Below are 21,794 nucleotides of genomic sequence, written 5' to 3'. Positions count from 1 at the left end.
TGTAAGCAGAAATATCTATTGTGCAAGAATGAATATTTGCTTGTTTGTTTTTGTTTTTTAAAAGATCCCTCCAAACAGGGTATATATATATATATATATATATATATATATATATATATATAGTTCCACCACTCCTTTTGTAATTCACTGCTCTTGATGCCAAAACTTTTAGTCCATATGAAGTGAATATGGGGGTTGTGACAGTGGTGCTTCTGGATAACGGGACAGCCACGATGGAAGCTACCTGAGCTTCAAAAGTGGGGTACAAAATTAAAATAACTCCCATAAATAGACCTTGCTGTACTTGACTTGCAGCATTATGCATCAAAGGAATTGATATTACTCGATACCCTTTTAGAAGATTTGGTTGGGGGCCCAACCAAATATTTTGCCAATCACCACCATCACACATGGAGGCTCCAATACCCTTCTGCATGTTGGTCATTGTTTTTCTACATAAAAACACATAAAAATGTTCCGATTTGAAATGTTCCTGCTTATGTGTTCTAGCCAGCCAGCCATTCCCTTATCCAGGATACTCCATTCAACTCTCCATTTCATGGAGAGCTTCGGTTCTGAAAAGTGGCACATGAATAACGCTAGTGCTATTAAATTGCACTCCATTTGTGTGCCTACAAATTCAGAAACAGAGTCCAGCATGTCTCACTCCCAGATAAATGTGTGCAGGATCCAGCCCTAGTCATTAAAATGGCCATCCGCTCCTGTTGTCTGGCATTGAATCATGTTGCTTTTGTAAACCTTATTTTGCTCTTGCACTGTGTACCTAATAAGCAATATGATACCGACAAATCAAATGATATTTCAGTCATTTCTACCGAGCCCTTCTCAAATGTCATGACATTTTTTAAAAGCTATATAGCATTTTCTGAACGCTAGCAAGCCTATTATGTGCGCTTATTCTTACAAGTGTCTATAAGGCATTGCAATGAAAAATGCAAGCATTAAGGGGCTGCCTTAGGCGTGAACTGGGGCCTGTCAACTACAGGCACTGTCAGCTATCGTCAGCTGGCAACAGAGCTGGAACCAGCTTCAGCCGGATGGCAGGCAGGCTTTATCTCTGCTCCTTGAGCTGATCTTGAACTTGGGGAGAGGGGTTATGTGGTTACCAAAAGGCAATCTAAATTAAAGCTTGCACATGTGTGTGTTTAAAATACATAGGCATATCTATAAGCAAAATGCCAGCTTTCCCTCTTCTTTGAGCACTCCCAATGGCAATAACAGCCCCTTCAAGAAACTGTGGCATCCTGCTATCTCCCTAAGCCTCACCAACCAGTTGTTACTACAGTGGTACCTAGGAGGTAGAGTGGAATCTATTCGGGAAGTCCGTTCGACTTCCAAAAACATTCAGAAATCAAAGCCCAGCTTCCGATTAGCTGCAGGAAGCTCCTGCAGCCAATTGGAAGCTGTGGAAGTTGTGTTGGACATTTGGGTTCCACAGAACATTCACAAACTGGAACACTCACTTCCAGGTTTGAGGCTTTCGGGAGTCAAAACATTCGACTCGCGAGGCGTTCAGGATCCAAGGTACGACTGTAGGAACAGGGATGAGAGCTCATGTCCTGTGCTCTTTGGCACATTCCCAGCCATTCACAGTAGGAGGATGGCCATCAGCACTGTGTATCAGGGAGTCTGCAGGAGTTGAGCAAGCTCCCTGCTATGGACCATCACCCTCCAACTCATGGAGGGTGAACAGAAATGCAATGGAACCGGTTGAGTAAAAGTGCTCATCCCCCCTTCCATATCTATATGAAGAGGAACAAATGCCTGAGTAGGGTTTCTGTCCCTCTTGATCCCATCCTAAATCCAACATTGTTATATCACATGTAGGGATGGGAGAGAGATTTGATTTAGTTTGCATTTAAAGGCGAATCTAGAAAGTTCACAAACCAAAACACAGCCACCTTTCAAAATCTGCACTTTGGCAATGGAGTTCTTCGGTAATATGTACAAAAAAGCACATGCTAGGGTCCATAACAGTAATAATAACATACAAGCATGTACTATATTCCCCACCTTGCAACCAACTCCAAAACATGTGCATAGGAAAACAGCATGCTAGGGAGCAATATTTAGCCTAACTTTTGTACTAACATGCTATTTTTCCAAAAGCAGGTGAGGGAGATTTTGATGGTGAAGCATTCAAACATGCAGGAAAGCCACAGTCCAGGGAAAAGCCTTATCAATGGAATGTGCTGATTGCAGAAATCAGTGGAAAAAACCTGCCCCCTGAGTGTGGTGCACTGACCAGAGTTCAACTTCCTTTGCTTTTTGTGTTCTTTAAAATTGCCATTTAACAAGCAGAGACTCAGGTAAAGCTTTTCTTCCCACCTCAACACAGTGATGCAGTGAGTGTGGAGGAAATGTCCCCTGCTTCTGGTTTTCTGCATCCATAAAGAAATGGAATGTTTTGTCCATAAAAGAGATGAACACAAGGTGCAATCTAAACCCACCTCCCTTCTCCACCGCAAGCAGATATGACTAAACAACAATATCAGCGTTAGTAAAAACCTACACAGCTTGATCATCAAGCACATGGCTGACCTCCTACACTTCAGCAGCCTATACAGTGAATAACTGGCATGCAGGACTACAAAGCAGGAGTAGAAATGAAGAGGGAAAGCAACTGGGGTAGGGAGTAGGATATATACCCTCAGCACTATCCCATTCCAAGTATCATGACTCCTCTTGGGTGGAATTCATTTCTGTAGTCACGCTCCAACCCACTAGCAGTAGCTCTTAAAGCACCAAAGCCTGGGTTAGCCAAAGAGCGGCACCTTATTTAGGGGTGTTCTAATATCTGAAGGAGTGGAGGGTTTTCCCCTTCCTTCACTTAACCTGTCCGTATGCATCTGGCTATTATTAAGGGTCCCCTGCCCCTGCCCGCCCAACAGTTCAGTGGCAAACTGAACTTGGATCATGTTCCATACTGAAAGAGAGAGCAAATGGTCCAATATCACATATCCGAGAAAACCCTAAATTCTGCTATGAAAGCATAGCATAACTGGAAGAGGGTGTCTCATGTCATTCGCCAAAAGCAAGCAGAATTCAAAGACATGAAGGCAAGTTATGAGTACAAAATAATGAGATGGATTCTAAAGGTTGCATTCAGTGGTCTTGAGTGTGTGTTCTAGGAAAGGGTGTAAACTTCAGTATCACTCAAGTTTGATATTTTAATGGTATCTCCGGGTGCCCTAATTGGAGGGGTATCCTCATAACCCACAATCAAGCTGGCAGAAGTCTGCCTCTTTACTTTTCTGTAACCCCATAGGAGCCAACTCCTGAGGGCCAAGGTCCATCTGCTCCCCAACAAAATATTTGAAGGGACGGGGGGTGGGGAACAAAGTTGATGAGCACTGCCATTCAAATGGTGTGCATGTGCTGTGTCTTGTGTTCTATTACATAGGGCAGAGCTTATCTGCCCACCCAAAGGTTGGCACCTCTCGTAAACCCTGATTGCAGCTACATTCCTATGGCATATTTACCATAACTGCACAGTAGGACTTCTATGTAAGCACGATTTGAATTATGCTGTCAACTCCATAATGTGGACTCCAAAAGTTTTCAGAGCATTGAAGACTTTTTTTCTTTTCTTTCAGGGTTCCTGTACTTTGAACAGCTGTACAACCAGTAAATTTTCAACAACAGAACCTTTAATGACAGGGAAAACTTCAGCTCCTCAGTTGCTTGCCTGTCATGCAGGCGTTAATGGAACAGGAAGGACAAGTTTATTAAAGAGCATTTCTCCCTTTCCTGGTAGAGCTCCTGTACCTTAGGCACCTGCATAAAATTCAACAGATGTTTTTCAGGGCATTTAAAGACCATAGCATATAGTACGTAGCATCATAAACCCATATGGAATTCAATATGTGGTAAAACAGCCCTTGTGTTTACTTTACCACAGCAACCCACTTTAAGGGAAGTTACCCAAGGAAATAAATAAGGGGGAAACCCGTAACAGGTTATGTATGCCATCTTCCAACTTCCTGGGGCCTGATCTAGTATGAACACAGAAATCAGCTATACTAAGCCAGGCCACTGAGACAAGTGACAACTGAAGCCACAATCAACCGGAGGTGCTGCAGTAAGGCATGGAAATGTGCTGTGGCACAGAAAGCACTTATATCAGCATGAATGATTGACAGGCAGTGGCGTAGCAAGGTCAGGTGGTACCAGGTGTGGAAAATTTCTTGTCACCCCCCCCCATCCCACATTGAAATCTAGTTGGACTCCCAAGAGACTGCGATCTACTCACAGTATAAAAAGACTAGCTGTGATCTACCCATTGTCATTGCCAGGAGTTGTTGAGCTTTTTTAAGGGGAGGGTTGGCTTTTGGGGGGGGGTTGCAGGGTTTGGGTCCTGAGTTGAGGGAGCTTCTGCTTCTCTCCTTCCCTCCACCCGCCGCTGTTTGCACACCTGCCTCCTGCATGCCTCCTCTGATGACACCCGGGGCGGTCCGCCCTCACCGCCCCCACCTTGTTCCGCCCCTGTTTACAGGTAACGTCAGATGGTGTCACCTCAGGGATAGGTGGGTTTGGCTTGCAAGAAATGGCCTCATGGGCCATTTGGAAGGACTACCTGCACTCAGGGTTGTGAAGAGTGGTCTACAAATGGAATAAATAAATAAATAAGCTGTCCCCCCCATCCCTGATCTAGCTCATTGTTGTCTGTAGGACTTTCCCAGCCCTATTGAAAGATGCCAAAGATTAAACAAAGGACTTTCTGCATAGCTAGCATATATTTTACCATTGCGCTATTGTCCTTTCCATCTCTGTGGCAAGAATTTCTCATGCTACCACTGTAGGGCAGGGAACCTGTGGCCCTCCAGGTATTTTTCAACTCAGGGTCCCATCAGTTCACCATCCCTACACTGTGGGCTCCCTGTTCAGTGAAGTCGACTGCAGACTTTCTCGCTCTTCTTCCTGTACCAGTTCCATGTGGAGGAAACAGGGCAGAGGAGATGGCTCTGTCCTTGTGACTCTGCATAGAGGTTCAGGAGACAGGGAAGGAAGTTAAGAAGTATCTTGGGGCCATCTAGAGAATCTCTGAACCATGAGGGCATTGAGAAATCAAAGAGAGGAGTGGGACTTTGCCCAGAAGGGTCTCTCTCACTGCTGCATCTGCCAAACAGTTCTTAAATTGCATTTCTATCATGATGGAAATGCAAGATGTTTGAAATTACCAGCGCATCAGATTTTCCTTCTGTGAAGTAAAGCCCTTTAATATCTCATGTGAGTTGGGCACTGTGAGATTCCAGCCATTCCATAACTTTTGCTGGGCTGTGTCCAAGACAGCCAAGCATAAGGGAAGATGCCAAGTTTCTGTAAAGTCTAATCCCCCTTTCTCTTCCCCCCCCCCAGTGACCCACTTAAAGAATGCCAGTTACAAACTGATACAAGAATATGTGGCCTGTGCATATCCCCTTGAAGGGTATACTGTGTTGCTTTCCATGCCAGTGACACAGAAAGCGCTGGAGAAATTTACCTGGCAATATTTCCTGCCGTGCAAGCTGGATAGGCTGAAAATTAATATTCTGGTAAAATGGATATGGAATACAGTCATACATATAAATGCACACATGCATGTGCGTGCGCACACACACACACACACAATATAATCCCTGCGCTTTCACTTTTAAAAGTTTGGGGAAACAACTTACTGCGCTCCTGCATTGATGATACGATTTGGTTATGCAATCTCTCCCAGACTAAGATCACTTTAATATTGTTCAATTGTTTGGCATTCACTACTTTGGCTGTCTCTTCCTATACGATGCTTATTATCAGAAATGTGAGCAATTACCGAGACTATCTCGTCCTCCGCCGGTGCGGTAGCTGCTGAGAGCGCGGCTGCTAGTGCGGCTGCCCTGGCTGCCTTCTTCATTGCTCTCTGAGTCTGGAGATTGGTAAAGTAGTTGACAGCTGCAAACTCGATAAGTGCAGAGAAGACAAAGGCAAAGCACACAGCAATGAACCAATCCATGGCAGTAGCATAAGACACCTTGGGCAAAGAGTGGCGGGCGCTGATGCTCAACGTAGTCATTGTGAGGACAGTGGTGATCCCTGCAAAATAAGGGTGACAAGGAAGCTGTTAGGCCTCTGCATGTATCCTTTTTCAGGCTTCCAATCTCCGCACACACCAACTTCTCTTTGTGTAACTGCTATGTAGCCAATAAACAGATTTACAGCCTGAGCTAGAAGCCACAGCAAGTCCTATTCATTTCCACTGGCAGGAGCAGAGAAGCGTTCAGTGGCACTCAATTCCTAGAGCTGCAGAGCTACAGGCTTACAATGTGATCCTATGGATATTCATTAGAAAACCATCTCCCCAGCAAGAGTTTAGCAAGAGATCCATGACTACACAGAAGATTCAGTGGCACTTACCCCCAGGTTAATCCTCAGCGCATAATTTTCCTCTGTCACATTCGTTAATTAAAAACAATGCTAATCTCTATCGCAGTACAATACCCTGAACGAACGAAGCAACGAACAAATGAAGGTCATGAGAAGAAAGCGTGAATACCAGCCACGGTTCTTGCTGGGATAGCTTCTTTGTTGATCCAAAACACAACTTGGGACAGGATTACAGTCATGATGCATGGGATGTATGTCTGAATGAGATAGTAGCCTATTTTCCTTTGCAGATGGAAATAGAGTACCTGAAGTGAGTACTCGCCTGTGAGAAACACACAAAGCAATGAAAAATGGTGGATAAATGGAATGATGCAGAGTGGTTTGGGGCAGATATGATAACACCAGCATACCAAAAACTGTCCTAGCTGGAACAGACTCCTTATTAATCCAGAAAGACACCTGAGAGAGGATGACTGTCATGATGCAGGGAGTATATATCTGAATCATGAAGTAGCCCATCTTCCTTTGTAAGTGGAAATAAACAGTCATTATTACGTATTCACCTGTTAGGAAACAAGTATATCAGCATTATCTTTGTCCATGTATTAGAGAATCTTGGAATGTCTTAAATAAACACATAGGGAGGACTGTGTGTACTCATCATTAAAAAAAATAACAATTCTGTTATCAGGAAAAGCTGTGTTTGCAACATATTCTACCCTTTGGCATCCCCCACCCCCATTTTTCAATTAATTCAGGTTTTAATTATATTAGGGAGGCCTTGTCCACATCCCTTTGAAATGCTGGGCTTCTTAGATTTCAACAGACATTGCCCCACAAACTTCCAGGCATAACTTCACAACCATATGGCCTAAACAAAAAAAAAAATTGGGGGGGGGAGTAATGAAAGAGAGCACAGGAAGCTGAATTTTACACCCAGGACAACATCCTGTATTTCCCAAGTGTTCCTGCTGTATATAAACCTTGCGAATAAAATGGTATTTTTAGCTAGTTTTGCCTAGGAAGCTTCGAGGCAAAGTGTAGATTCAGAGCCCCATAACACACCAGCTTCCTTGCCTTTGCACCTCAGCCTATAACCGCCCTCTGGATGGCAGCAAAGAGATCTGGCCTGGAACTGGGAGGAGCGATCAGAACTCCCACCAATAGATTCATTATCATTTACTCTCCAAAGGACTAGCAGTTGGAGCAAGTATGCCATTGGACACATACACAAGTCACACTGTGAGCGTGTAAAAAGTGCCATGTTGAAAATCTCAGTGGTCATTTTCTAATGTTGGCGCTCTGCATGCAGATGTGATCTTACCTGTATTGGATTTTATCGTTTCACTAGAGACTGTTTGCCCTATAAGATCATACTGGAGAAGACTGGAAGATTCTTGTGGAATTTCCACCGAATATAATGGTCCTTTTTTCCAGGTGTAAATAATCTCACTTTTAGGATAGGCATCTGAGTCAGGCAGGGAGAGAGAGAAAGAGAGAAAGAGGAGGAGGGTTGTCATGTGTTAATTATACTTAACTCCTAGTGCCAAAATAAGCAGCAAATCTCTTCTTTGGTAGATGCTGCTGATGAAGCACACAATGTGGTGTGATCTATGTTCTATGCACTGTTACCGCTGCTGTTATAGAACCATCACATGCTCTAGTTCAGAATGGCCAGAGAATACTTGGGCTTCTGCAGGCTCCCTGTCTGGGCTAGACGGTCTGAGTATTGAAAATGCAAGGAGAGATGTTGCAAACTCTCCTGGTTAAAGAGACTCAGGGGTTTGCTTCAGGCTTATCTCACAGTCTAGAGATGTATGGGAGAAATGGACACCACGTCTTCCATTTGCTGAAGGAAAAACCAACAAGGCGACCAACGTTTTCTGCTTCTCTGGCACGACTCTTTAGTTTCCGTGCCACTTTCACACTTGTGGACAGGAGGTCCTAATAGCTGTGAAATGCAAGAGGTACAATGCAGGCCCAGGGCACAATGCAGTTCTCCAAGCCTCTCTGTCTGGCTTCTGGAACTCTGCCCAGGCCACAACCCCTCCCCCAGGTCACATCTCTCACTTACCCTGCTTTGCACCAGAAGAAGAAGAAGAAGAAGAAGAAGAAGAAGAAGAAGAAGAAGAAGAAGAAGAAGAAGAAGAAGAAGAAGAAGGAGGAGGAGGAGGAGGAGGAGGAGGAGGAGGAGGAGGAGGAGGAGGAGGAGGAGGAGGAGGAGGAGGAGGAGGAGGAGTTGGATTTGATATCCTGCTTTATCACTACCCGAAGGAGTCTCAAAGCGGCTAACATTCTCCTTTCCCCTTCCTCCCCAACAACAAACATTCTGTGAGGTGAGTGAGGCTGAGAGACTTCAGAGAAGTGTGACTAGCCCAAGGTCACCCAGCAGCTGTATGTGGAGGAGCGGGGAAGCGAACCCGGTTCACCAGATTACGAGTCCACCACTCTTAACCACTACACCACACTGTTTTTGCCAGGCTGAAATCTGCTCATGAACTCAGTTACTGCCTCTTGTTTGCCTGGGTGGGAGATGCCCGAAGGTATGTGAGTGGGTGTAGAAACTAGCCTATTCTACAAAGGTAAAATCTACATTAATTGCTCTGCCCACTTCTGCCGCTGGCCTCACTGCTGCTGGCAGCTTGCCCAGAATGCAGTACGCAGTCCTCAGGCTGAAAAGGGTTCCCCTTCCTGGCACAGCATAAAATTTAAACGTGCACCAGATTAGCACAGCAGCCAGTCACAACAGCAATATTATTCCCCCATCACGGTTTTATTTATTTATAATATTTCTCTTACCCGCTTTTCATTAGCAGAGCAATCCCATTACCATCGCATTGACATTAAAATCACGTACACGTTTAAACAAAAACAGGCAGGGAGATATCCAAATTAGCACGCAACCAGCAATGTAAAATAGCAACGCAAAAAAGTAGGCATTTAGCTGATGCCAAAAAATCCGCAGAATCAGCACCAACCAGGGAGGGAGTGGAGTCTAGAAATGGTTTAGTGAGCTTCCTCCATAGATCTTAATTCACAGGCAGGTCTATAGAGTGAAGACTATTCATCTTCAGTCAGTGCAAGCAGCTTGAACTTTGCTCAGTAGCATGAGAAAAACATCTGTGGAGCTCTTTCAAGACTGGTGCAATATGATCATGGTGGCCATCCTTGCCATGGCTGTTCCGAAGTAACTTCAAAGGCAGCCTGGCATATTACATTAATCCAGTCTTGAGGTTACCAGTACATGGATCAATTTGGCAAGACTATCCCCTGTCCAGGAAAAGCCACAGTTGCCTTACCAGCCAATGCCAGCAAAATGTGTTTCTCTCCATGGAGACCACTTGTGCCTCCAATGACAGTGATGGATCTCAGAACATCCCCTGGAATATGTATTTGTTCCTTCAGAGGAAGTGCAGCTCTGTGCAAAACAGGTAACTTGCCCAGTTCCTGGACCTGGGAACCAGCCACCAACCAAGTCTCCATTTTATCGGGAACCTGTCTCAATGTTGGTGTGTATTTCAGCCTATGGACAATCAATTTTATTCTCAAGGTACCTCAAAAATTTGTCACAGCAGCTTTCTAAGGGTTCCAAAAATAATATTAACAGGGATCAATCTTAAAAATTCCCCTATGGTGGAGTATTTCAATTTAAATGGCAGCTGGCAATGGTTTTTGTTATTTTTCTATTATTATTATTATTATTATTATTATTATTATTATTATTATTATTTATTTCTTCTTTTGTTACAACTGCAAATACAAAGTTGAAAGAAAGAAAAATCCCCATACAACACAGAACAACTCTGCCACATGGCTATCTGAGGATGCAACAGAGATCCTTCTTTGCCACCTTTACCACCATGTCGTAGGAACAATCATATGCTCTAGCAAACATTGTGTCATCTTCCTGCTGAGATTTGCTCTACTTGCATTCCAGCCATTGTTCAAATTGCCTAAGCCACTTTGAAAATAAGGGAGAAGATGGGGCTCTGTGCCACTAGAGAGGGCTCGTAGGAGAGATCACATTGATTACCTGCCACCATTCCACAACAACAATAGGGCTCAATAAGATCACCGCCCCTCTGTCACAAAATCCCTCAGATTCAGGAATCCATCAGATTCCATTAGCCTCTGGGAGTGGACCATCTTCATGTGTCCCCAATCCCTGCAGGGGGAACTGATGCCATCAGACCAAACCTCACCAAGGAATGGTCTGACCATGACAGTGGATTAACTTTCCTGTACACCACTTAGACTGTTGTTAAGTGGAAAACAGATACAGAGGAACCTTGGTTCTTGAACTTTATCCATTCCGGGAGTCCTTTCGACTTCCAAAACGGTTCAAAAACCAAGGCGCGGCTTCTGATTGGCTGCAGGAGCTTCCTGCACTCAAGCAAATGCACGTCGGATGTTCGAGTTCTGAAAAACGTTCGAAAACCAGAAAACTTCCTTCCGGATTTTTGGTATTTGGGAGCCAAAACAGACGAGTACCAAGGCATTTGACAGCCAAGGTACAACTGGAAAGAAAGAAAGAAAGAAAGAAAGAAAGAAAGAAAGAAAGAAAGAAAGAAAGAAAGAAAGAAAGAAAGAAAGAAAGAAAGAAAGAAAGAAAGAAACTACAAGCCCCTGCTCCAGACTATCCTCTTTAAGTTCTGGCACAAATACCAAATCAATGGCATGCACTGCAACATGCTCCATGGCTGCTGTGGTAGCCATGAATTCCTGAGTTGGGGTGGGTGATGCAACAGCAGCATCCCTATTTTGCCTCTCTGTCCCAACACTAGATGCAATCCCTTGAATTCTACGCAGGAGTGGAACAGTCTGGTGAGGGAGACAGAATCCTTATGGACCACAGCGACATCCTCCTTGCCCTGCTGTTTACCAAAGTACTCAGGTAGATAAAACTGCACCAGGCCAATTCCACCCAGCTAGTCCACAGAGGTCTTGGTAATGCATACCAGCTTAGCTCCCTCATCAATGACCAAATTGTGAGTGACATATATTTTATTAAGGACCAACCTGGAGTTAAGAAACCATACCAGAGTGGCTGAAAGGACAACCTAGGTCTTGGTGGATGGAGAAGAGACTCAAAAAGGACACAGCTATCAACCATCTCTCTCTCCCTGCTCCTCACTTTTGTTGTATATGGTCACTGTGCTTATCTTCCATGAATTTATTCTTTACACAGAACTGTCACCATTTGTACCTCTTGCATTTCATGGTCACCTGGCCCCAGTGGATTAGTTCCAAATGAAATTGGTTGAACAGAGAACCCACTGAAATCAATCCAACACGTTAGTCCCATTAATTTCAGTGGGACCAACTTAGCAACTAACTAAGCACTGATCCAAGCCTATGTTCTATACATTTTTCTCTCTAGGGTGGGTGGTCGATGAATGGACAGCTATCTGCCAATTGTGACCAACATTTTATGCATTTGATAAGATGAGTTCTAGTCCACAATAGCTTACTCCATAATAAATCTATTTGTCGGTGCCAAAAGACACTGTCGTTTTTGTTGCAACAGGCTAATGCCACCCCTGCATTCTAATTTTCAAAGTAGATGAAACATCAAGAGGTATTATACAGTACTGCAATTCCAACAAGACACACCCACCTAACTATTCCTATCATGCATGATAACTAAGCAATAGTGATGATATCCAGGATTATGCAGAAGTCACTGAAGTTTCTCTCCAACCCAAAAATGTTGCTAGTACTTTTTAAACTGTGGCTGAAAAAAAGCAAGCCATGGTATCCTTCACAGAGCATCTTGAAGCCACATTCATCATGTGTTTTAGCCTTGTCTTTAGGTACTCTCCCTCCTTCCACACCAGCAGGTGAGATCTTCCATATCCCTACTAGACTGGGCTACAAATATCACTTCCCTTGCCAAAGAACTGGGTAGGGAGATGTGAAACTAAGAATTAAATTCAGGAAAGATCCTTTGTTTTTCCATCAACTTAGGCAAAGCACCCTGAAGCGAGACGCGAGGGAAACTTGTTTTCACATCCTAAATCAAATGCCATGAGACAGCTTTTTAAAACTTGAGATCTGAAACATGGCATCTTTCATCCCCAGCTGCCAATTACAAGGCTTCACACAAGCTCTGATAGGTAAGTTCTGTGCACAATGGCCAAGTTTCTCTCCCACTGTTAACTTGCCCTTGTGCAGCAGACTCCCAGGCAAATAGTTTGGCTGGGAAAGAATAAAGGGTTGAGTGCGTGCCCATTTTCTTCCTTGGCACCTAGCACAGGGTGCGAAATCTTTGATTCCCCAGATGCTGCTGGACTACACCTCCATTTTCCCTTACCGTTGACTATGCTGGCTGGGGCTGATGGGAGTTGGAGTTGAACAACAACATAGGTTCCCCGCCTATGAGTCCTTATCTTAGAGTAAAGCCTACTGACCCAAGCAGGTATCATTCTTGAGGATAGCCAAATTTTACCAAGTGATTTTCTCTAAAAGGTTTACAGCAATGACTGAAATTGCACTCCTGGTTGTAACTTAAGATTGGAATCAGCATTTCATTCTCCTCTGTCCCTTAAATATAAAATGCCTCTTAAAGAAATAAATAAGGAAAGTGGGGATCAGTGTCAATTCTGATGGACCCCAGACTTACAACCACAGACACTGAAAACTATTACCTGTTATTTATTTATTTATTTATTTATTTATTTATTTATTTATTTATTTATTTATTTTTACAGTGGGACCTCGGTTTATGAACGCGATCCATTCCATGGAGGCATTCGTAAACGGAGGCATTCGCTCCCCGAAGGCACGCTTCTGCGCGTGCGCAAAGCGCCGATAGAGCGCTTCAGCGCACACACGTGCTGTGCAGATCGCTTCTGCGCATGCGCGGGCTGCGCAAATCGCATCTGCGCATCTGATGCCGCGGAACCCGGATGTAAACACTTCCGGGTCTGCGGCGTTCGTAAACGGAGGCGTTCGTAAACAGGACTGTTTGTAAACTGAGGTACCACTGTATTAGCACGTCAGCAATCATTACAAGTTACTACCAAGGCCATGTTCAGCTGAGGTAGCAAAGCACAATGGAAAGCGCAGTCCAGGAACTCTGTAAGAAAGCATTGCTTTGAGCAGCCGACCTAGTTGCCTAGCCCAGAAGATCCTACCACAGCAAATTCTTTCATGAAGGGCCCATTTTTAAGAAACATACTTGCATAAGAGATTGTGCTAAGAAACAGTATATCAAGAGGCAGTATATTATGTTGCCTAAGACTTTGCTTCTACTGAAAGATAGGAACTATTTGCAGACTTACAGCTCCCAAACTTCAGGGGACAAGCATGTCCATCCATAGGGAAGTTTACCAGACGCATAGGACAGTCAGCATTAATGGTAAGTCTACAAAGGAGAGCAGAATGGAGCTGAGTTAAATCACCAGCAGATGTGGGAGGGGGGAATACATGCCAGAACAAAATTACATGCCATTAGAGTGCCTTCTTACCTCATGGTATAGAGGATGGTGCCATTCTGCATTATCCTAAAAAGTTTGTTTGGAGTTGTCATATTATGAGCAATTGACTTCTTCCCATTTCTGAAAAAGGTGTCTGGTGTCCATATTTTACTGACCATTAAATTGTTCAATCTCAGAATTTCAGTGGGCCCACCAAATTTCAACCTCTCATCAATCCACATTTGCCGAAAGAAAACATCCATGGTATATTCCTATCGAGAAAACAAGTGAGCTGAAGATCAGGACCCAGCCTCTCTAAGTAACAATATATGGTTACTTAGTAGGAAGGCTTACATGCACATGTTAACCACACTCCATTCACTACTTAATCACTTTAATCCTATTATCTTTAAGTAATTCCTTATAAAGGAGCCAGCCTATGAAAGGAAAACATATCCTATTTCATAATAAATTGCCCCAAATTAATCAGTGAATAATGGATAATTTGCTATCACAAAAAAACCAGATATCTTGATATGTATTCATAAAACAGAATGTAATTCCTGAAACTAATGCCTTATAACAGATATGTGGTATTGATTTAGGGTGACATTTCTTTTTATTTCTTAGCAGAGGTTTGGATTTAACTGGGTTGTGGTTGGGTAAAAGCTTTCCTGGAGTGAGAGCCAAGGGAGTGGGCGGGAAGAGATTTAGTGAATTTTTATAGTTTTGTTTTTGAAATAATGTATAAGAAGAGGAAGAGATTCGGGAGGCTTGAAGTATAAACAAGACAGTCAACACTGACCGGCCCAAGGCATTTGCTACCTGAAGCAGAGCCCAAATGGTGCCCCTCTGCTTGCTGTGCTATTCAAACATCAGTTCCTGCCTTCTTCTATCCCCTCTCTTCACACTGATAGTACTTCCTGAACCAGGTCCCTTCCCCCCTACAGGCAGTTGTAGGATCAAGAGTGCCATGGCCACTGTAGATGAGGAGTGGTAAACCTCTAGCAAGGGGGTTTAACCCAGCCCACCAAGCTTCCCTATCCAACCCCCAACCCAAACACTCCAGACACCTATAGAAATCCAATATAATGACGAACTTGGAGGGGAGATTGGAGCCATCAGGACCGAACACTGTGTTTTATTATTCTGGTAACGGTGCAATTTATAACCTAACTTTTGTCCTCTTGGAAACACCAGGGCTGTTGGATCATAAAGATTTTTGTGGGGTTGTAAATAGAAGATATAGAAATTGATTGTATGGACATTTTTGGGTAGGGAATATTGGCTTTGGAGTAAAATAAAAGTTAAGAGAATTAGGTTGTTAGAATGTTATTAAAATCAGGGTTTAGAAGTAAAAGGGGTATAATTTAGTAATAGATTGAATTTAAGTGAGAAGGGTTTATGTAATGATAAATGTTTAAGAATTAACGTTTAAGATATAAGGTATGATGTTAGAATTAAGAGATTTTGAGAAAGTATGGATGATATTTGAAAATTGCATGATTTAGTTATAAAAATGAAATCAAGAGGGAGATGCGAGGAAGTCCGTAATGTTAAGAAATAAGATTTGATATTGGATTCTTTTTTCTTTTCTTCGTCTTTGTCTTTTTTGTCTTTTGTCTTTTATTTTTTATATTTTTGACTTTTGTATGTGGTATAAAATGAATAAAAATTATCTGAAGGGAAAAAAACATAAAGATTTTGCCTTCAAAACCCCAGTTCACGTACATAAGAATCTTAGTTTTTGGCTGCTTCCCATTCAATTTCAGTAACGCTTACACAGCAAGTTCCCAGCAGGTACTGATGTACTCATTAGCTTATTTCAGACACAACACTCAAGTATGATTTAACCTTATGTGAACAATCCTTGGGCTCATCAACACCATTCTCCTCTGGTACAGCCACAGTTTAGTGTTACATCCAAACCTGGGCAAACTGTGTTTAGTCTTAACTATGGTTTACTGAAAGCCAACTTTAAACCATGGTTTCTGATCCTGGTTTGTTTCTTTAAACTATAATTAACAGTAACCACAGTTTGAAGTTTGGAAATTATGCCATTAACTGGAAGATATCCTCTTCACAGCCACACCAGAAGAGGTGAGAGGAGCAGTCAAGCCCAAAGGTTGTTTGCATGACGCTTAACCAAAGTTTAGCATTAGGTCTGAATACACCACTCCATGTTCCCTGTGGTTTCTATAACAGTGGTTATAGAAAGCTTCACTTCTGTGGTTCCCCTATAACTTATATCCCTGCTCATCAAAAGCCTCACCAACTTTCATGGCATTATTTATTGTTTTTGTTTTTGTTTTTTAACAATCTTTTATGCCGTCCATATTTGTGAGATTGTACCTCATATTTCACTTCCCTTCTCAGCGCATTGCTATGCATTTTGTAAGAACTTTTAAAAAATCCGAGGTAGGTTAAATGGACAGACAAAACCCAGGATTGAGGTTGGAAGCACCTTATTTTACCAACCAGCCATTCGCCTATATACTTAACAATAAATCTCAATGATGCCCGCGGGAACCACAAACATAATTGCAGCCTTTAGATGGTTGATAATTGATTGTGCGGACATAACAAAACATTCTAAGGAGATTCTAGATGCATACACCCTACTGAGTCTGTAGCATAAAAATGTACGTTTCCCCACCCCCAATTCGGAATAGTTCTTGCTTGTCTTGAACATGCTGCTTTCAATTTAGATTCTAGATCCTGCCATCCAAGGGTGGGTGAGGTTACTTAATACATGTTTGAAAATCATTAAGTTGTCTGTGTGTTTTCCTCCCTGCACATGCCCCAGGTAAATGAAGAAGGAAGTAGGGATTGCAATCTTGGTATACAAGCACCCACAATGTCATTGGGAAAGTGTGTATGTGTGGCTCCTTTGCCAGGAACCACCTATATCGGTTTTCAAATGGATACACTGTTGGTAATGCAGAATTTCTCTGCAATGAGCTTCCATTTTTGGGACAAAACTAGTTTCTCAAATAATGCTTCTCAGGGGCAAAAAATATGCAACAGATCTAGACTGTGTGTGAACTACAGGGGTATCTCAGTTTACGAACTTAATCCGTTCCAGAAGTCCGTTTTTAAACCGAAACCATTCTTAAACCGAGGAGCACTTTCCCTAATGAGGCCTCCCGCCGCCAGTGCCCTTCCACCATTCGGATTCCATTCTTAGACCGAGGTAAAGTTCACAAACCGGGACACTACTTCTGGTTTTGTGTAGTTTGTAATCTGAATCATTCGTAAACAGGGCTGTTCTTAAACTGAGGTACCACTGTACATGCAAAAAACAAGGTCTCCATTGATTCTAGAATAAAATGTCATGTGTGCATTACTCCAGAATATAAGGGATCCTAATAATACTAGGAAGGAAGTTTACAGCAAGGGCACACACACAACATACTGATGTGCCCACCCCAGGTTCCATAACTGAGTGCCTGTTGCCATCTGCTCTTTCACTGAGCAAAAGGAGCACTCCCTGCCTGACGTGCATTTGGCGAAGTTTACTTCCCCTGCTCCGCTGTGTATAATTCTCCGCATTGTGGTGCAAGCGGCGGCAATCTTCTTATAGCTCTGATGCCCTCTTAACCAACAAACCCTGCTTTCCACCCAGGAAGGCCAGAGAGCAGTGGGGGGAGTGAACCCAGACATTTGCATTATGAACTAAATATTTGATTTGCAAGTGTGCTTGAACACACACACACACAGAGAGAGCTCTCCTCCCCTCGAAAAAAGATGCATGCTAAAACTGCCCTCCCGGCCCATCGCAGTCGTGCAAAACCGTTTCTCTGTGCAGCCCCAACGGGAAATGCACGGCCGGGTCCCTGCAAGGCAGAGATTGTCAAGAAGATTAAAGCGAGTAATCTGCTCTAATGACAGTCCACTCAGATGCCACCGTAATGAATCCTAGAAAACAGGGGCAGAGCAAGCTCCCTTGCAGCCGAAGGGCTTGAGAGGCAGAGAGGAAGAAGGGGGAGGGGGAGAGACCCCCTTTGACACCAAGGCTCCTCTCACAGCTAGGATTGGGGGGGGTGAGTTGCTGGGGGGGGGGTCCTTACCATTTCCACATCTGACACAGGACCAAAGCTGGTCACGTATATGTCTGTCTTGACTTCCGTCACGGCTCCTGAGAAGCGGTTCCAGGGGGCGAAAGTTTGCGTGCGCACCGTCGAGGGGAGGAAGGAGAGAGTTCAGTGAGATGGGTGGCATTTATTCTTAGGGTGCTTCCCCCTCCCCCTCCCCCAAGGGAGGAAACAACTTGTTTGCACGTAGTTAGCAAAAAGTAGGCTTTGTTTGGCTTCCCCAGTTGCCCAAACAGGACTTTCGAGAAGGGGTGTCTTGGCGATGCAATCCTGGGAAGGAGGTGGACGGGGGTGGTCTTGCCTCAATGAAATCTCCCCCCCCCCAAGATGCCCCCACCCCACAACGGCCCCAAGGTAAGGAGCAAGCCGGGTTTTTCCCCCGCTTGCAGCGCGACCCCAGCGGCGCATACTCGGAAATCCAAGTCCCACATCCCCAACGCCGCGGTGTCCGATGGGGCTCCCTTGAAGGGACGTTTAGGGTCGCAGCCCGCCTTGCAGGCAACTGTGGCTCGCAGAATGCAGCTCAACGGGAGAGGTCAAACGCCGTGGGGAAAGAGGGAAAGTGCACAAGACAACAAGTAAGGACCTGGGCTGCCCCTGCCGCCGAACCCGGGTCGCAGCCGGTTGTCGTAGCCGTCCAGGAGCTTGTCCAGGATCCGGGAGATGTTCTCCGAGTAGAGGTCGCCCTCGTCGGCGGCGGGGTCGTCCGCCAGCACCTTGTGGAGGCTGCAGAGGCAAGCAGAGAGCCCCGCCGTCACCCACAGGGTCCCTTCTTGCCCCAAACAAACTCCCACTCCCACGCTCCCCCCAAAAGTTGCTTCACTTTGGATCAACAGCAAAGCAGCCCTCCCGGCCATTTGCTGTCCCAAGGATGTAGGAGAGCGAGACTGGCCCCTACTTCTTCTGCGCCCAAGTTTGCTTTACTTACCACGCAGTGAAGCAAATCCAAGGAAACCACCAAGCCATGCCTGCGCTCTGCCCAAGACCTGGATGCCAACCTGGTCAACTGGAGCAAATCTGAGTAGGACCCATCTTCCTTCTTCAGTTTTTGTCCTCCCACTCGGTGTTTTCCTTACTACCAGTAGTATACCCGTAGACCTAATGCTCTAGAGGAGTGTGGATGGGCAGATGGACTTGGGCTGGTTTCCCCCCCCTCTCCCTGCCAGCCCCGCCTTCCAGGGGCTCCTCTTCGCCCTCTCTGTGTGTGTTTGTGTGAGTGTGTGTGTGGTCGGTCCCTGATATTCCCCCACCGTCGTTCAGGCTCATCTGAGTGCTTCAGTTGTGGAATTACAGTATGAAGGGACGGTGCTGGGTCGGAGAGCAGTGACAATAATCGAATAAGGCATTAGGGGAGATTAAAAGGAAGAAATCCACTGCTAGTTTTGGCATGGAATTAGCAGGGACCTGTTAGGAAATCTGGAAAAGCACTGGCATCTTGCTGATAGAGATTATGTTGGAAATGGCCTCAGCTTTTATTATTTTTACGGTTCACAGAGATATTATTATGCAGCCTGTGCATCATTAGAACCCTCCCCCCCACCTTTTTTTTCATTTGACCAGTTTGCTCTTTTCTGCCCTTTATGACCAGGCCTTAAACGCCTTGACTAAATTTGTTAACATTTCCCTCAATAGTGCAGGCATGCTCTCAAACACATATACATCGATTTTTGAAAGGAAGGAAGAAAAATCTAATCTCTTCTGCCTGACCTCCACCTGGGCCTAAAATCATGTCATCGTGTTCTCTGTTGTGCTGCTTTGCCGTGACTTGCTATTCGGTACGTTAAAGGGTAAGAATCACTGCCATAACCCAGTGAAACTGAAGTGAGGCGATTTTCAAGCTGAAGGGAGCAAATCGTTTGGAATCCAAGCACTTCAATTAAACCGGAGTGTGGGGGAAAAAAAAGGTTATTCTGGAAAGAATCAGTTGGTTAAACGGTGGCAACAAAGCTCGTAAATTAACTACTACTTGGATGCTGATATTACACTCCCTTGGGATATTGCCGAGTTGGAAAAGGTTCAGAAAAGGGCGACTAAAATGATCAAGGGGGTTGAGAAAAGGTTGCAGTGTTCAGGATTTTTTTAGTTTAGAGGAAAAGCAAGTAAGAGGTGACATGACAGAGTTTATAAAATTATGCATGGAATGGTGCCAAATAAACACAATTGTTTTAAATATATAAGTACTTTTTAAAAACACCAAACACTTAATTCCCTATAAACATATAAGATCCCAATGTCTTTCATACATTAGGACAGGCACGTCCAACAGGTAGATCGTGATCTACCAGTAGATCACTGGATGTCTGTAGTAGATCACTGCTAGATCACTGGCACCCAAAAAAAAGCTCACCCAAAATTTTCCTCCTCCCTAAAAAAGCTGAACAACTATGACCTGAAGCCCTAAACAAAAATGAGCCTTCCTCCCTCCTAAAAGAAGCTCAACAAGTTTGACCTAAACCCAAATAAACAGGGCTTCCCTTCATTAAAAAAACCTCAACAGCTTTGACCTGAACCCCCTAAAAGGGGGTAGATCACTCCCAATTTTTAACTCTGTGTGTAGATCAGTCTCTTGGGAGTTGGCCACCGCTGCATTAGGACATTAATGTACCTGATTGTGCATCCAACCAAGTGTGGAGTAGTGATCAGACTATGGGACTGGAACTGAGGAGCTCCAGGTTCAAATCCTAACTCAGCCATAAAGCTCACTGGATGATGTTGAGCCAGTCACTGTCTCCCAAGCTCATCTACCTCTCAAAGCTGTTGTGAAGGAGGGAAACCATCTACCCGATCTTGAGCTTCTTATGAAAGGCACAATATGAGGGTTTAAAAACTAGTGCCTAGTTCTATTTACAACCCTTTAGATATAAGATCACCACCCACCCACCATCAACAACAACAGAGGGTGATGCTTTCAGCTTGGGATGCCCCTCCCATACATATCCCTGTATATGCGGGCCAGTACAACTTGGGACACCAAGCACTGAACCAGGGGACTGACTCCATCTTCACATGTGCCAGCTGCCTAAGACTGGAAAACCAGGAAGTTGGCCAAGTGCCTGACACTCCACAGGCCTAGACTCCACAGCCTCTCACAGTCATTCTGTTTACACAACAGCACCTCGGCAAAGCATCCAGCCAAAGGAGACCCCTTTCCACAACCACAAATCAATATAGTTGCTAGATTAGAAAACAAACAAAAAGAGATTTGAAATATTGAAATGCATGTAGCACAAAAAGTGCTCTTATAGTCACACAGAAGTGGGGAAAATGTTTTTTTTAATAAAACAAACAGATGGATGCATACAGAGAGTTTAGTTGCACCCAAGAATGGTTTGTTACGTTGCAACTTATATGTTGTTTTGAAATGTTTAAATGTTTGAAATGTTTAAACCAGGCATCCCCAAACTGCGGCCCTCCAGATGTTTTGGCCTAGAACTCCCATGATCCCTAGCTAGCAGGAACAGTGGTTCAGGAATATGGGAATTGTAGTCCAAAGCATCTGGAGGGCCGAAGTTTGGGGGGGGTGCCTGGTTTAAACTGTGTTGCAAATTATATTTCTCTCTGAACTGACTGGGTTTTAGTTCAGAGCACTATATTATACTATTTTGTACAATTCAGCCTCCAACCGCTTTATTGTTGTCGTCGTTGTCCAGAGTTTATTGTCTGACAGTTAGCTTCGACTGTCAGTCCTTCAGGAACACGACAGTTTCCCTTCCTTTCTTTAATGTAACACTGCTGTTAGTCACCCTGAGCCGTAGGGCTAGAGCAAACTATATAAATCTACTAGTCTTGAAGGGATGGAACTTTAGGATTCCTCTTTCAACAATATTGCAAGTTCTTGCTAAAGCCAATTAAAAAGGCTGGCCCACTGTCAGCCAGACAATTGGATCTGTGTGTATGTTTATAGCAATAT

At 44.1% G+C, this 21,794-nt stretch overlaps 1 protein-coding gene across 1 annotated transcript in view; it reads right to left on the bottom strand.

Moving 5' to 3' along the window:
- GABRA6 (gamma-aminobutyric acid type A receptor subunit alpha6) overlaps positions 1-18,850 on the bottom strand; it is a 31,079-nt gene extending 12,229 nt beyond the window's left edge. The window contains exons 1-8 of the mRNA XM_035107994.3: positions 18,813-18,850; positions 18,471-18,610; positions 17,861-17,928; positions 13,842-14,062; positions 13,656-13,738; positions 7,697-7,840; positions 6,783-6,935; positions 5,822-6,081 (exon numbers count right to left, since the gene is read on the bottom strand). Coding sequence (XP_034963885.3) covers positions 5,822-6,081; positions 6,783-6,935; positions 7,697-7,840; positions 13,656-13,738; positions 13,842-14,062; positions 17,861-17,928; positions 18,471-18,610; positions 18,813-18,850 — 1,107 coding nt within the window. The remainder of the gene's footprint in view (positions 1-5,821; positions 6,082-6,782; positions 6,936-7,696; positions 7,841-13,655; positions 13,739-13,841; positions 14,063-17,860; positions 17,929-18,470; positions 18,611-18,812) is intronic.
- Between the last annotated feature and the right edge of the window lie 2,944 nt (positions 18,851-21,794).

The sequence above is a fragment of the Zootoca vivipara genome, chromosome 2 (assembly GCF_965207765.1).
Source record: "Zootoca vivipara chromosome 2, rZooViv2.hap1.1, whole genome shotgun sequence".
Classification (NCBI taxonomy): domain Eukaryota; kingdom Metazoa; phylum Chordata; class Lepidosauria; order Squamata; family Lacertidae; genus Zootoca; species Zootoca vivipara.
This window is presented reverse-complemented; position numbering and strand designations above follow the sequence as displayed.